The following is a 16,754-nucleotide window of genomic DNA, read 5'->3' on the forward strand; positions in this document are numbered from 1 at the left end:
TATAGGCTACGTCTTTTTTTGGGGGGGAAGAGCTGGTCCATATGTATTACAATCATATTCACATCAGTACTTGACTCAGTACTATCAATAACAGAATCATGTTCAGATTATGAAGATTAACCAAGACTAGACATAAATGACCACTTAACGGTTAAATCATAAGCTATACTTACAATACTTAAGCTTAATATTACACTTACAAAACTAGCTTATACTAACTTACACTAATACTTAAAATTATGGCACTGCAGTACCTAATAAATAAATATTTAATCAGTTATGAATTGTTTGAAATAGCTACCCCTCCCATAGAAAACGTTCTTTCTCGAGCCTGGCCTAAGAGAACATGTTAACAGGGTAAAGGTACTCTTACTTCTACCATATTCTTAAACTCAGCTGAGCATTTTCTCTCTGAATTTTCGATGTTTCTCATAAAAATCGGAGGTTTTAGCCAAAGAAAAACTTTTCGAAAATCTGCCAGGATTGAGGGGAGTCATTGGCGAAAAATCTGCCGGGACGCGGCGGGTTAATCACTCCGTTTGTGTACAGCTCCATTATCTCAGTTGTAATACATAAAGGGCTCCTTGATTACACTTGTGAAGTCTGACACCTCCTTTCTGGAATTTGCTCCTCTACTGAGTTCTACATCATTGTGTGTGGCTTTGTTAAACTAATGCAGGGGTTCTCAAACTGGGGTGTGTAAAACCCCTGGGGTACCTAAGAGGGTGCCCAGGGGGTACTTCGGAAGCAGGTGAATAATCCATATAGACATCATTGTATACCAGTTTTGCTAATGGAAGTCATGACATGATTATTGAAAACCGAAAAACTTGTTTCCCTGAAGCATATAATATCCTTTTTATGCAGATGGTATATTGTTTTTTTTTTTTATTTTTTTTTTTATCATTCCGTTACTGTGTACACTGACACAGTGTTGCAGCAATGGACCGAAGCTTCTTTGCTCGACAAAGTAATTACTGTTTCAGTAATTTTACAAGAAAAGTGTATACAGTACCTTTCTGTTATGGAGTAGTGCTAATGGAGCATTAATTTATATTCAATGCCTCATTAATGGAGGTACAGATCAGTGATCTGATAACTCAGGAGGAACGTGGTAAGAAAAAATTTGAGAATGCCTAAACTAATAGCTAAATTCGGACAATAAGAAAAGATTCGCAAACTGCAGTCTTCATGGTTCAGTAAGCTTTTCCTCTGTCTTTCGGTAATGGTAGTATGTCTCCCATAGGAAGTGTATGAAGTAGGCAACATCATTGTATTAAAATCTTTATCAGTAACAATCACCGTTATTTTCTTTTACACAGACTCTTATTATTATTATTTTTTTATATATATATTTTCTTAAAGTTTTCACAGTATGGTAAATATTATGAGATCTCATAATCTAGTTCTGTACAGTAATTTGTGTGATAGAGTGGGAGTAAAAGCTGTAACTGGAAGACTGTGCATACTGGAGGTAATACTTCTTGAACATTGTTGTAGATTATGTGAGATCTTGACGAGTAATAGTTCATTATTACTTTACGAAACCCAGCCCAAGCTGTATGCAAATGATTATTTTTTCTCAAATGTTTGGTATAAATGTATCAGTTACTTTGGCTTCAGCTTGCTTGCATACATCAGCCTTGGTCACCTATTGGCAGCTTTCCATATTGCTTGACCTCTGGCAACCTCCCTGTTCAGTCCCTTATCCCTGAAGTCACACTCTGTGACCTCGTCTCAGGTCTTTTTCGGTCTGCCTCTCGCAACCCTATCCCTGACGTTCGCACTTCTCACTTTCTGCACCCAATTGTCATCTCCCATCCTCTCCACATGCCCAAACCATCTCACTCTACCCCTCCTTATCACAACACCAATACACTCCAATCCCATCCTTCCTCTCACTTCTCCAGTCGTAAACCTAGCTCCCTCCCCCCAGGCCTTGCGTTCAAGGATGCACTACACATCCACCAAATCATTGTCTATTCTGAACGTTTAAGCCTGCAGATATCATCTTTTAGTGTCCAGGCTTCAGTACCATACAGCACTACACCCCTAACACATGCTGCATACAAAGATCCCCTAGCATGGAGGGAGAGCCATCCCAGTGTCAGGTGAGGCAACAGGTCCCTGAACTTCTTCCAGCCACTCCTCACTCGAGCCACAGAACTAGCTCCAGCCCTACTTTCAGTACATAACATGTCTCCCAAATAACAAAACTCTTCCCCACACTCAAAAGACTCACCATCAAGATCAGTTCTTTCACACCTGACAATCTGCACCTACTCTCCCCAACACCCTATGGCAAACATAAGCAGGCAGCATCAAATATGATAGTAACAGGTGCAATTGCAGCAATGTAGAGTCATGGTGCTGACATAATGCATACAGTAATTATGTGCCTCGGATAGCTCAACAGGAAGTGTTAACCAGATTCTGATATTCAGTATAGATAGTAAGCAGATAGTCATCATGTGTGGTGTGCAGGTTGTGGACATGAACTCCACGGCTCTCGTAACACCACGCCTCACTCGTGCGCAGGACTGCAGCTACCGTGACCACCAAACCTGTACATCAACTTCCTGCCGCAACGGTGGTCGCTGTCTCCCAAGGGGCAGGTAAGAGGTCCATAGACATGTTTAAATGGCAAGTATGGTTGTGGTCTACAGAGAAGTAAAGTGAGGTAAACTTTGGCAAAGCTCTTCATTTCAATGACTGGGAAGTATGGTTTCAAGCGTGTGTGTGTGTGTGTGTGTGTGTGTGTGTGTGTGTGTGTGTGTGTGTGTGTATTTGCATGAATATACAGTCCATAAACTTCAAGACAAACCGTTGCATTATGAATTATGTCATTTACGTTCTAACCAATATAAGAGATATTAAGACATTAGGAAAAGCTCTATCAATTTGGGTTAACAAAACAGTGATTTTTGTAACAGGACTACCAAAGTACAGTCAGCAGAATGAATCACAGAGATCCGGTGTGTCACATAGTGACTTATGAAGGTGTATGGCATGGAGGAGCACTGCTGGGCCTCAGGTCATGGACTGTATTTTCCGAGGCCAGAGTCCAACACATAAAAATGTAATGGATAGGGCAACAATTTTAATACCAGTGTAGGGAGAAATACTCTGTAGAGTGCTTTAAGGCCGCACTTTTTTCTTTACTCAGCAAGTGACAAAAATATCCCTTCATTAAATTACCCACACACATACACACACACACACACACACACACACACACACACAGTATATCACAAAATTCATATACCCTCAACGCATTATTTGGGTGAGGATGTAGGGGAAGCTTCATTTAAGTGACAGGTGAGGCTTTATGTGGTTTGAAAGTGAGGCTATATACACTGTGACCACTAATTTTTGCCCTTGACTCGCTTTTTGGATACCTAAGAATTTTTTTGGCTGACAGTTTGCAGGAAGGACAGTGAATAGTTTAATGAATCATCTGGTCGTCAGGTGTGTGTGTCCCGGTGGGTCGTGGGGGTCCCAGTGCAAGATCCTGAGCCGTACGTTCTCTGGGAAGGACTGGGCCTGGGTGCGACCACTGCCCCCCTGCCTTCCCCTGACCATCTCCCTCCGTCTCCTCACCCGCCGCCCTCATGCCCTGGTGCTCTACTCAGGGCCCTTGGCGCCCATGCCACGCCACCCCAATCACCCGCCCACACCCATGCTGGCCCTCCAGCTGTGGAGCGGCCGCCCACAGTTGCTGGTAGAAGGTGTTGCTGGGGTCATAAACCTAGAGGTCCCTACAGCAGTTGGTGATGGCGACTGGCATGACCTGCACCTCAGGTTAAGCACAGAGGTTCGTCACTGTACTTTATTCTCGAATAGTTGATGAAGCCAATGTATTATATTTATATATATCTATATCTATCTATCTATCAATCTGTCTATCTATCTATATACATTATATATATATATATATATATATATATATATATATATATATATATATATATTTATATATATCTATCTATCTATCTATATATATATATATATATATATATATATTGATAGGTAGATATATATATATATATATATGTCTATATATATATATATATATGTTTTTATGAATGAAATTATGAAATCAAGAGCCCCAGGGTTTGCAGATTCTAATGATAAGGGAAGCAACTAATGCTTGAATGGTGAATGTAGCTGATGATGAATATCATGTGTGGTAGGTTAGTAAGAAAATAATGTTAATGATGAAATTATGAATTCAAGAGCCCCAGGGTTTGCAGATTGCAATAGGATGACCATATTCTAATTATAAGGGAAGTATCTAATGCTCGAATGGTGAATGTGAGCGATGATGAATATCATGTGTGGTAGGTTAGGAAGAAAATAATGATTATATACAGGGTGTGGCAATGGTGGTGGACCTATGTGGCCGTGGGCACCATAACGCTTCTCTGGATGATGGTCATTGTGCAGCAAGGGCATCCTGGAGTAGTCCAAAAGGCCTGGCACCATGGCTGTTGCAAGTGGGTGGCTTGGCTCATACACCACCCACTTCTGCTGACCATGGGTGGAGGGAGGCGCCAACACCAAGGCCACTTGCTGGATGCGTATCACATTTGCGCATCAATGGTCAGGTGAGGCACTGATTAGTATATGTGTCTTTGCTTTACTATGTCCCAGGCACAGCAACCATTACTGCCCCTCAGCTTTGTTGCAGCTTGTGGATCTGGGTGAACCAGCCTACAGTAGAGGCGGCTTGAGAGGTTGCCAGCCCCAGGAAAAGGCATGTGAGGGTGGTTGTGGACACCGCGGCCAGTGTGTGGGTGGCCTGAATCAGCCGCAGTGTGAGTGTGACCCAGGGTGGACGGGACCAGGATGTGCCACACCCACCCTTCCAGCAACTTTCAATTACTCTTCCTACTTGAAGCTGGCACTGACCTTCACGCCAGCGCCGCAGGTGGTGACAGTGCAGTTGCGTTTAAGGACTAGAGGAGCCAAGAATATAATTTTGCTCAGCCTGGCTACGCACCAGAATGATGCTTCCTTTACACTTTATGTAAGTCGTTTTACTGATGTAAATATTGTTCATGTGCACAGTTGTTGCCATGCTATTCAGTTAGATATGCTTTTAGTATTCATTATATCATTCACGGCTCTCCCCAGCTGCAGGAGGGGGTGGCATGTGTGCGGGTGTCGGGGACAGGGTGGACAGAAGTCACTGCCTGTGTTGAGAGTCAGCCGCTGGGTGATGGAGAGTGGCACACAGTCAAAGCTGAACGTCATGGCCACAGTCTGGTGGTGGCCGTGGACGATGGGGATGGATGGCACCGCAATGAGTCACTTGCTGTTCTGGCTGCCCCAGGGGAGGAGGCGCACTTGGGAGGTCCACCCCGTCACCCGCCGCTGGCCCTGCATGTGGACACTGATGATGGTGTGATGCTGGGAAAGGAGAGATCAGAGTTGCTGGGAACAGTCTTTGTTAACAAAACTGATGAAGATGAGGACAGTAAGTACCGTTTCCATTGAATAAGTTTTTAGTGAATAACTTTGACATTTTGATGCTACATTTTAAGAGAAGAACAAGCGGGATTTAGAAAGGGTCGAGGTTGTAATGATCAGATTTTTATTGTAAGGCATCTAATGCAACAAGCTAATGAGATGAAAAAGCCACTTAGTATGTGTTTTATGGATTTTGAAAAGGCGTTTGATAGTGTTTCATGTGGAGCTATGTTGAAAATTATGAAATTCTATGGTATACCAGAAAAGTTTGTAAATATTATTAGAAGCCTGCATGAAGATACTTTTTGTAAGGTAATGGTGGGTGGTTCTTTGAGTGATCCATTTCAAGTTAGGTCAGGAGTGATTCAAGGAGATCTTTCGCCATTGTTGCTTGTTTTGGTTTTGGATTATGTTATGAAAAAGGTTGTAAGGAGAACAGGTGCAGGAATTAACTGGAAAGAAAATAAGAAGCTGATGGATTTGGACTATGCTGAAGATAATGTACTGATTTGTGGAAGTATTTATGAGATGCAAAGGGTGTTTGATTGTCTGGTGGAGGAAGGAGAAAAAGTGGGATTGGTAATAAATTGTGGAAAGACTGAAATTATTAATATGAACGTGGAGAACCAAATCGATTGTGTAATTGGGAATAATTTGGTGAAGAATGTAGAAAACTTTAAATATCTGGGAACGATTGTATCATCAAATGGATCATTAAACAATGAAACTGAGGAGAGGATTAGACAGGCTTGGCGAGCTGTTGGAATGTTGAAATCTGTTTGGAATAATAATATACTTTCGGTACATACTAAAGTGAAAATTTACAAGTCCATGGTTAGACCAATTTTAATTTATGGGCATGAGTCATGGTACAGTACAATTGCAACAGATCAGAAAGTATTAGGATTTGAGACTAAAATCCTGAGAAGGATTCTTGGGGTAAAGTGGCATGACAGAGTTACAAATGCAAGAGTAAGGGATATTACGAGAGTGGAACCAGTTAATGAATATGTGAGACTGTCTCGTTGGAAGTGGCTGGGCCATATATACAGAAAAGAAGGTAGTTTAATACAGGATGTGCCAGAGTGGACTGCTAGAGGAAGAAGAGGTAGAGGTAGGCCGAGGGAAACCTGGTTGAGGACAATGAAAAAGGAAGCAGGAGAGGAGTGTTGGTGGGACCTGAAGGAGATGGCAAGAGACAAATATTGGTGGAGAGAGTTCATCGAGGCCCTATGCATCCCGTGGGGTGTCACAGGAAATGATTGATTGATTGATTGATTGATTGCATATTTTCTTCCCCTTGGGAGTAGGGGGGTTTTCAAGAATACTCCTTCAGTATCCCTGCTTGTCGTATGAGGCAACTAAAAGGGTTGGTGGTGGGTTAGTGCCCTACCCCGTAAAAAAAAACTAACTAAACAAGCAAATAAAGCGCCTCGGACCAGGACGGACCATACGTTGACGACTAAGGAACGGACAAAGGACATTCTAAGGGTGGGGGCATGGAGTGAGTGAGTTGGGGGGAGGGCAGTCAAATGGTGGGTGACAGAGCGACTTGGAGGCGTTTTGTCTGCGGCCACCCTTTGCGGGATTAGGGTGTCGGGCTATAGATAGATAGAATATTTTCTCCATTTTAGTTCACTCTAAGGCGACACTTTATGAGAGCAGTTACATCATATTTCCAAAATAGATCATTTTCATATTTCCATAATAGATCATTTATTAACTAGAAAATATATATCATTCCGCTCAAAGAAATTCTTTATTCAAGAATCCACAATCGTAGGAATTTCACGTTCCTGTATTGCGAAAGAAATTGGAAAAGCCATGTCCAGCATCATTCTGTACATCTAGTCTTGACTGCCACTGAATACATGATTCCATCCACAATACATCCATGGTGGAAAGTACCAATGTTCTGTTTTTTTTTTTTTTTCAATAACAGTACTTTTAAAAACGAGACAAAAGCATTTGGGGGCCGAAAGTTAATCAGCCACCAAAATATGTTGTTTGCTAAGGTACAGACTACCTACAAGCCAAATGTGAAGGAATTTCACAAAACACTACAGAATTCAGTCACCGCATTCACAGAAAGTAAAAAGATTATATGACTGCTGTTATTCAATTGTCTTTTATCAAATCCTTACCAAAAGTAAAAGACTTCTGGACCTCCACCTAGTTGCAGTTTCCTGAAGCTTTGGTGAAAATTTGCCCACAACTTTTCGAGATATTTTTGCAACCAGACACACATTAACAATAACTATATTGTCTTGCCTTGCTAAAGGCGGGCGATAAAAAAAAAAAAAAAAAAAAAAAAAAAGTGTGGCACATCCACCTTCTCATCCACTTGCTTCACCTTCAAAAGTAAGCAGGAAAAACACCGTTGGGATGAAATGTAAAACTCATATGACTATATCTGTGCTTGCAACCTGCCACATGTATTGGTTTTGGAAAGACGGGGAATGACATAATGGGTGGAGCAGTAAGGGAGACACATGGAAAAGCAGGAATAGAGTCTTTTGAAAAGCAGGGATGGTGTGAGTATTCTTTAAAGATTTTGAATGTAAACTGCCACATAGCATGGATGGAAACCTTGCTTGTGCAGATTAAAATGGGGAGGAGATCAATGGGTGTGATAGGGTAGAAAAAGAAGATGTATAGAAGCATTACAGAATATGTGTGGGAAAGCAGCACAGTGACGAGTGTCTACAGAGAGTTGGGAGGGGGAAGGGGTTAATGTTGCAAAGTGGTTGATTAAACTTTAAATTAGGTTATATGCTTGGATTGAAGTAAGACACCCGAAGACAGGCAGAGTGAATGTGTTGTACCAGTGTATAAAAGCATGTGAAACAAAAAAGAATGCTCAGGTTTTAGAAAGATATATAAAAAAAAGTGGTGGAATCAGTTTGTCACTGCTGAGCATACCAGTCAAGGTATGTGGTAGATCGGTGATGGGAAGCTCAGTGTATCATACACAACGCCATATTAGAAGGGAACAGGGAGTTTTTAAGTGTGGCAAGCAGTGTATGGATCAGCTTGCCTTGAGAACCGCATGAAACATATATAAAAAAAAGGGGCGGAATTAGTCTGTCACTTTAATGAACCTGGGAAGGTGTATGGTAAACGTGATAGAGATGCTTTACAGCAAGTGTTTCACATGTTAGGGGTAGGCAGGAAATACCTAAAAGCATTGAATAGTTTTCACCAAAGGAACAGAGCATTCATGTGAATCAATAACGAGAAGCGTGAAGGTCTTGGGATAAAATAGGGTGGATCGGATATGTGTGATGTCTTCCTGGCTGTTCATTTTGTTTGTTAATGGGATGATGAGGAGGATAGATATAAAGGTTTTGAGATAAGAGAAGAGGAAAGTTCAGGGGTTGCAGAGAGACTGGGATGTGTGCAGATGATACAAAACTGAATACACATTCAAAGTAAAGTTTAGCAGTTAGTAACTCCTTTTCAAAGAGTTTATGTGAGGAGGAAACTGAGATTGTGACAAAATGGCAAGGTGTTGTACTGAGGCAGCACAGCGATTTGAAAGTAAATTGAATAAGGAAGATTTGGAGCCAGAGAAGTACTTAAGTATTTGGTTGTTGACTTATAAGTCAGGAAGAAAGGCTAGGAAGAAGGGAGCAGTATTTGGGGAGCTGAGGAGCAAGTGAAAGGAAAGACCTCAGTACTGGTGAAGACACAGTGGTACGGATTGTCATGGACTGAAAGTGACTCCAAAGTGGGTCCCATTGTGAAACAGTGGTAGGTATGAAGGGCTGTGCTCAGACAGTTTTGAATTCAACTCTTTCACTTTAATGACGTCTTGTTTATTCATCCTTCCTACCTCAAGTTGATTTTGTTCAGCTTAGGGGAGACCTTTCATATTGCAAGAGTTAGTGTAGGATTATGTAAGCTCTCCAGTTCGCAAAGTCTCTCTTTAGCTTGTCAAATTCGTGTGGCAGTAGCCAGAATGTCATGAAAATTACATGCTTAGGTTGAAGGTGTTAAGGTACTGATCCTGTGATTTTTGTTTCATTCTTCTTCAGAAAATTAGGAAGCAGTAGATGAATAATACCCTTATGTCATTTCTGCCTAGCCCGAGGAATTTAGAGTGATGGTGGATCGTGGTGAATTCAGACAGCGGGTTCTCACCCCTCAACCATAGCACCAGTTTAACATGGGTTACAAAAGTAGGACTGTCATTCTACTTGAATAACTGAATCGCAATACCAGTGTTGAATTGGATCAAGAGTTCAGATGGTTGGAGAATGCAGAAAAAAGGAAGGAATTATGTGAAGTTTTAAGTGGAAAAGACAGGAAAAAACATGGTAGTCTGCAGGTAGTCACGTCACTTTTTTCATCACCACCTCCCATTTATGATATACTGTACTGTGAAATTTATCGTTATCACAGCCCATGGACTGCATAAGGCAGTCACGAGGTGAGTGGATTCCAACAGTATACAGACTGTATTGCTGCTAGGTCAACATGGATATTAGTTACATTAAATTACCACACTTACTATTGATTCCTTATTTTCGAGGGTGAAAAAATTTTAACCTAATCTATCTTTTATCTATATATCTTACCATCTGTCTCTACCTGTATCTGTATATCTTTAAATATAGATATATAGATAAATGTACATCTATTGAAAGTTTATTTGCACAAATAATGAAAGCTACCAGTGAACTATAACTAGTTTTAAAAAATCTACAAGTTTTTTTTTAACCAAGCCCTTCGTTAACCTCATCAGTCAGATAATGTTTTATGCATGGCTTTGGAAAGTAAAGATTTCCTTCAGTTGAAGGAAATATATTTTTTAACCTACAAATATTTTTTAACTTACTTCAAATTAGGTTATGGATTTTTTTTTTTTTTTGTTCAGCTGAGAAGAGACCCACCTTGATGAAGGGGTTAAAAACATTCAGCACTAAGGCAATTACTAATGAACTTACCAAGTGACAGAAGCAAAGAATCATTAATATTTTTTTCAGTTGAGTAGAATGATTAAAACTTTCACTTACTGAATTCTGTATGAGTATATTGATAATATACCGGTACCGCCATAATATAATGGTTCCTACATGTTGATACTGTATGTAATTCTCAATAGGTTCAATATTTTGTGTTGATGACGTGCGTGTGTGTGGGCACGGGATGCCGCTATCCCCCATCATGAACAGTAGCAGGTGGGGCCAGGTGACCAACTGGCATGGTCTGGAGTCTGGCTGCTCTTCCCCTGATGCCTGTGTTAACACTACCTGCCACCCACCTCTCACATGCATCTCCACCTGGGGCATTGCAACCTGCAGGTACTTTGCAGATTGATTTCATGATTTGCTTCATGCTTTTTCTCTGGTATAATTTACCCCTTCTTATAGACAGTCTTAATTCTTTACTGCTGTATAGAGAAAGGTATTGTGGGATTCTTGTACTCTCCAATTTATCCAGTTTGATTGCTATATTATTTTCAGACAGTATGATAAGCTTTTATTCAAGGGGAATTAGGTATGTCCATGAATGACCTAGTGTTACTGTGCTGCCTTGGTGCAGCTGTGGTCCTGGGCGTCATGTGGTGGGCCACAGTTGCCGTGACGTGGACGAGTGCCTGTGGCAGCCATGTCTGCACGGCGGGACCTGCAACAACCTGCAGCCTGGCTACCAGTGTGTGTGCAGCCCCACCCACACGGGGGACCACTGCCAATGGACACACATCACAACTGCACCACACCCACTCACAGCATCACTTGCCATTGCTACAATCACGTTATCAGTTCTTTTGCTTGGTAAGATATGGTTTAGCAAGCTATACATGCCTCATAACTGATATATTTTGACTAGCAGTAAGGAAAATTACCGGGTATTTTAAGTCTGGAATTCCTGATGAAGCTTACAGATAGCCTATGTGATTATAGTGTATCAGAAAAAAAATGCAATATCATAACTAGAAGAGCAGAAAAAAAAGTTATTTTACGAGTATTTACATCATAGTGAACAAATTTTGTCACAGACACCTTCCTACATATCCAGTCGTACAGCTGCTTGTGCTACCAACGAAGTATTTTGGACACTCGAGGCCAGTATCTGTTTCAGAGCCAGAAACTCAGTAACTAAATATTGATGAAAGCATAGACGTACCATAGATTATGGGAATGAGGGATAAAAAATAGATGAACATCAGTGTGGAGAAATTCAGTTAAACTGCAAAATTTCTACAAAAAATTTCACTGAGGTGTATTAATAGAATCTTTGATACATTTTCACTAAACCCTGTTGAGTGTTTTGCCTCTGTCAATTGTCTCATATCTTTGGTTCATAACACTGTTACTCCTTACAGTGACATCATCACAGTCTGTCCTGTGACATGAATTTTGTGTACATTATCGCCAGTGGTGGCAGGTGTGGTGATTTCGCTGAGGCTCCGACAGCAGCGGTTTACAAGAGGACACAGAAACGATCCCACGGAGATGCGGGAAGAGGTGGGTCAGGAAGACGGCAGCATCCTACAGGGAGATGAGCACCACCATGCCTTACTAGGGAGACTTAAACTTCCTCCAGCCAATAACAGCCAGGAGCAAGGTGCAGATCTAGTACGAGTTCATTTAACTCGAGCTTGTAATGTACCGTAACCTTCAAAACCATTTCCACATTTTGATCATTAGATTTATACCTACGATAAACCACTAACCCTACTACACTTATTGTTGTCAGGGAAAAACGTGCAGATTGGACTGAGTGAAAAAGTGACCCAGGTGACCTGTATCATGGAGGCTGCAGGTGTTACTGACGTGAAGAGAAATACAATGTGGCCAGATCCCCTACCAGCCAAGGACGACCTCAGGGCATATGCATATGAGGGGGACGGGTCCAGTGCTGACTCCCTGTCCTCGGCACAGTCTGGTTAGTATATTTGCTGTAATGATATTTTTTTCTAATGCATAAAACTTCCATTAAACATTTAAGATTATAACTTTGGACTTATTTAAGGCAAAAACAGGTCATAATGATTATAATATATATATATATATATATATATATATATATATATATATATATATATATATATATATGTGTGTGTGTGTGTGTGTGTGTGTGTGTGTGTGTGTGTGTGTGTGTGTGTGTGGTAGGTAGGGGCGCTCACCATCCACTCACTCGATGAATGTGTGTGTGTGTGTGTGTGTGTGTGTGTGTGTGTGTGTGTGTGTGTGTGTAGTAGAGAGGGCGCTCACCATCCACTCACTCGATGTAGTGCTGTTCTCGCGTTTCTACCCTTTTCTCTCCTCCATCCTACTTTCCTTCCATCCTCTTCTGTCTTTCTTTCCTTTATTCTTTCCTCATCCTTCTGCCTACAGGTGACTTTACACTCCCTCCACTGTCTTTCTTTCCTTCATTCTTTCCTCTTCAATCTGCCTGTGACTGACTGTACACTGAATGACAAGCCAAATGGTTTCCTGTACACCAGGAAACCATTTACTACGCTGGGTGGCAACCATATAATCAAATTTTGGCGCCTGCCGGTTTAGTGGGTAATTACTGTGCTCCAATCGGATTGAGCCGGTGAAGGTTTATATCCAAAGGGTGGTTGGGGTTTATTCCTCACGTAATGCCACTCAGGGATGAGTGAGGCTGGTCACTCTCATCTTAAATGTCAGGACCAACTTGCCTAGCCCCGGGCTCCTACGCTCCTCATTGGGCAATGTATGATTGAATGATGATGTTTAGAGACAGACAGACAGACAGAGACAGACACAGATAGATAGATAGATAGACAGATATAGATAGATATAGATATATGATCAGATGAAGAGGGAAAACAGGGATGTCATAGGTGAGAGCGTCTTCCTGCCTATACACCATCTGATGCAGAGACCTGGCTGTTTTCTCTTTGGCACTGGACTTAGTCTCAGTTACTGGTGAAGAATTTTAGCCGTTTTTCTCTGTATTTGCCAGTATAGTGACTTAGTCTCCGGCACTGAGGAAGAATTTTCAGGCGTTTTCCAGGTTTTCCTGGGACTCTGTCTTTGTTTGCCTGTGTGTGAGTGGGAGTGTGTGGGCGTGCTTGTGTGTGTGGGTGTGTGGGTGGGTGTTTTTATTTATTTTTTATTTTTTTGGCCTGTCGTTAGTGTCCCTCACTTTAGTTCGACACCGAACCCTGAAGGGGTGCCGTTAGGGCACTTCCATGAAGGGGGGCCATTAGTGCCTGGTTATAGGAGGCAGTGAGGGCGGCTCTGTTAGATTAGGGAAGACCCAAAAGGGGCAGTGGCCTATGTCGCCCTTTAGAGGGCGGGGAGCATAGGTTGCCCGTGACTGTAGGGACCTTGGCCACTTTTACTGTTTATCGTTTGTGGTGACAGTCAGTGTTTGAGTGTGTGAGTCGTGTGTGTGTGTGTTGTCTGAGTGTATTGCCTGAGTGCTGTGGGAAGCATGAAGGGATCTGGGATCCCTAGACCCCAGGGGCATTCCCGCCTTCCACTCCCTCAGTCGAGACCCTCCCACCCGTCTCCTGCTGCAGGCACGAAGCGGGACCACCGTCCTTCTGACGCCAGCTCCCACTCGTCAGCTCATGAGGTTCCTTGTGCTGACTATGCTTTTCCCAAGCCTACGGGAGCGGTACCTCATGCACGTGGTACTTTGACCCATTCTGTCAAGGCAGCTCGGCTGCATGAGGTGATGGAGGAGGTCACACCTGCTCTACCTCTCTTCCACCCAGGGCACCTCAACTTCCTTATGTGCAGCATCCGGCCCCGCCCCACGGCAAAGCACCTCCGTGCACCAAGCTCTGAGTCCTCAGCCTCGCGCTCCCACCTGCGCCCCCTCTCACGAGTCCAGGCCAGCTAAGTCTGCTTGTATTTGTAAGCAGATGGAGGTCCTGCCTGATGCTCCTGCTGCCACCCAGATCTCCCCTTCTCCTGATCCTGCTATTCCTGATGATGAGGGTTTCACCCTCGTGGCCCGCAAAGGGTTGAGGCGTGGTCGACAGGGAAACGGCCCTACTCCAGCACTACATACTGGGGCTCCCCTTAGGGCTCCTCCTGCTGCTCGTCCTTCTGTGTCAGTAGCTGTGCACCCGCCGCCTTGCTCTTCATTCCCAGCATTCTGCGTGCCTGTTCGAGAAGGGCAGGCAACCAGTTACGACGCCGTGGCTGCACTGGAGCATCCCTGCCAGGGCTACGTTGCTCCAACCTTATCAGAAGGGACGGGAGCTCTGTGTTGGTGCTGAAGGACGAGGGCACTTACGACCTCCTGAAAGCAACTATGCAGGACGAGTCCTCCCCCGTCAAATTAGTCAAGCTGACGCCTGGGCATCAGTCAACGAAGGCCATCGTCATGGGTTATCCCTTGAGGATGCCTGTGGAGATACTGCTCCAACACCCCCAGGTCGAAGAGGCGACCTGCTGCCAGAGAATGCAGACCAGGGAGGAGACTCGACAGGTCTTCGTCACCCTGCGGGGTCCTATGATCTCGGCGATCAACCTGGGGAACTGGGGAGAAAATCATCTTCGCCCCTTCACCCCAAAGCCACTCTGCTGTTACAAGTGTCAGCGATATGGGCACGACCATGCCATCCGCAACCGACCTGTAGTCTGCAGGATGTGCAGTGGCCCGCACGAAATGGAGAGGTGCTTGGCCAAATTCAAGGCCAAGGAGGCCGTCCTAACTCGCTGTCCAAACTGCTTGGGCAAACACCACGCATGGCACCCCAGCTGCCCCACCAGAGTGGCACTTGTAGATCGAGGGCGAGAACGTGAAGTTGCTTGGGTGAGGGAGCAACAGGCAGTCAGCACCAAACTGGCACCTCCTGGGACTTTCATTTGGGGACAGCAACAACGTTGCCCCAAAGAACAGATCACATCCATGAACGAGGCAGAATTCCCCCCTCTGCCAACCTCGCTGAGCCCACCTCCACGCAACGAGACAGCAGTCCCTCCACCACCTGCTCTCATCCAGGGTGTCACCTCCACGGAGATACACTACCCGAGCTCGCTACCGCAGCAACCACCAGCCGGGGTCACTCCTACCCTCCCCAGGCCCCCATACAGCAGGAGCCCGTCTTCACCCTCAAGGAGCTCCGCTCCATTGGCAAACAAATAGCAGAGGCCATAGCAGTGGGCATCAACCAATGCCTAGGGGTAACGTGCTCCATGGCCCCAGTCTTAGCCGCGATCGACAAGATTATAGATCAGGCCATCGAAAAGAAGCAGTGTGGCGCCCCGCAGCCTGCGCCCCCTTCAGGGACTACCAGACCCCTACCGTGCAGGATAGCTTGGCCGACACGGAGGGCATGGCCCCGATCCACCACTGCCTCCCCCCAGGGGGTTCAGGAGCCTCATCTTCCATCCCCTCCACCAGAGAAAGAGCCGGCACCAGTGGCAGTTGACATGGTGGTCGAGGCCCTGGCCTCCCTGCCGGGCGACAGCCCTCTGCCTCCCAAGACCTGCGAGCAGACCCTGCAGACCTCCGCTTATTACAGTGGAATTGTTTGGGGATCAGGCTCAAGCTCCCCCTCCTGCAGGAGGCAGTTGCCAGGGATCAACCCTATGTCTTTCTCCTGCAGGAGACCCTACTCCCCGACAACTCCTCCTTTTGGCTCCCTGGATACACCTCCCATCTCCTCCCCTACGAATGCGGAGACACACGAGGATGTGCCATACTCATACAAGATCACGTCTCCCGCACCGTCTGTGACCCCCTGCCTTTTTGTGGACCAGGTGTGAAGGTGCAAAGTGTTGTGTTACACCTGGCATCCTCCACACTAACTGTGTACAATGTATACAAAAGCCAGGGGTGCACTCCCGATGTGGGAGAGTTGTTCTCCCATGCTGCCTCAGGTCCTGTCGTTATTGGGGGCGACTTTAACGCCCATCATGACTTTCTCACATCGCCCCTTCCATGCAATGAGGCAGGACGGCACATCTCACTTGTTCTTGAGGAGATGGATGGTGTCTCCTTAATAAACAACATTCACAAACCCACCCACTTTCGGGGAGGGTGCCTGGATCTATCATTCATCTCCACCCCCCTTGCTGGCTCGGTGCAGTGGTCGCTCCACCCACGCCTAGCCAGCAATCACTTTGCAATTCAGATCAGGCTGCCACTCATGTCCCTCCCTCCCCTCCCCACCGAAGTGGGACCTCAGCAAAGCCAACTGGGCCGCCTTTGCCAGAGCCTTAACCACCGTTTTCGAGGCCTCTCCTCCCGCCCTAGACCTCGAGGGCAGAGCAGATCAAGTTGCCAGTGCTTTTGCACAAGCTGCCTCTCTCGCCATCCCGCTACAGCGACGATCCGCG

The 16,754-nt window shown here is 44.6% G+C and overlaps 1 protein-coding gene across 1 annotated transcript in view; it reads left to right on the top strand.

Moving 5' to 3' along the window:
* Positions 1–16,754, top strand: part of LOC145391604 (putative neural-cadherin 2) — a 187,059-nt gene that overhangs the window by 124,828 nt on the left and 45,477 nt on the right. Inside the window, exons 17-25 of the mRNA XM_080266148.1 lie at positions 2,485–2,615; positions 3,445–3,814; positions 4,374–4,607; positions 4,691–5,029; positions 5,137–5,479; positions 10,580–10,778; positions 11,020–11,252; positions 11,857–12,045; positions 12,178–12,366. Coding sequence (XP_080122274.1) covers positions 2,485–2,615; positions 3,445–3,814; positions 4,374–4,607; positions 4,691–5,029; positions 5,137–5,479; positions 10,580–10,778; positions 11,020–11,252; positions 11,857–12,045; positions 12,178–12,366 — 2,227 coding nt within the window. The remainder of the gene's footprint in view (positions 1–2,484; positions 2,616–3,444; positions 3,815–4,373; positions 4,608–4,690; positions 5,030–5,136; positions 5,480–10,579; positions 10,779–11,019; positions 11,253–11,856; positions 12,046–12,177; positions 12,367–16,754) is intronic.

Source organism: Coenobita brevimanus, chromosome 19, assembly GCF_032717465.1.
Source record: "Coenobita brevimanus isolate Jiangsu-jjx chromosome 19, ASM3271746v2, whole genome shotgun sequence".
NCBI lineage: Eukaryota > Metazoa > Arthropoda > Malacostraca > Decapoda > Coenobitidae > Coenobita > Coenobita brevimanus.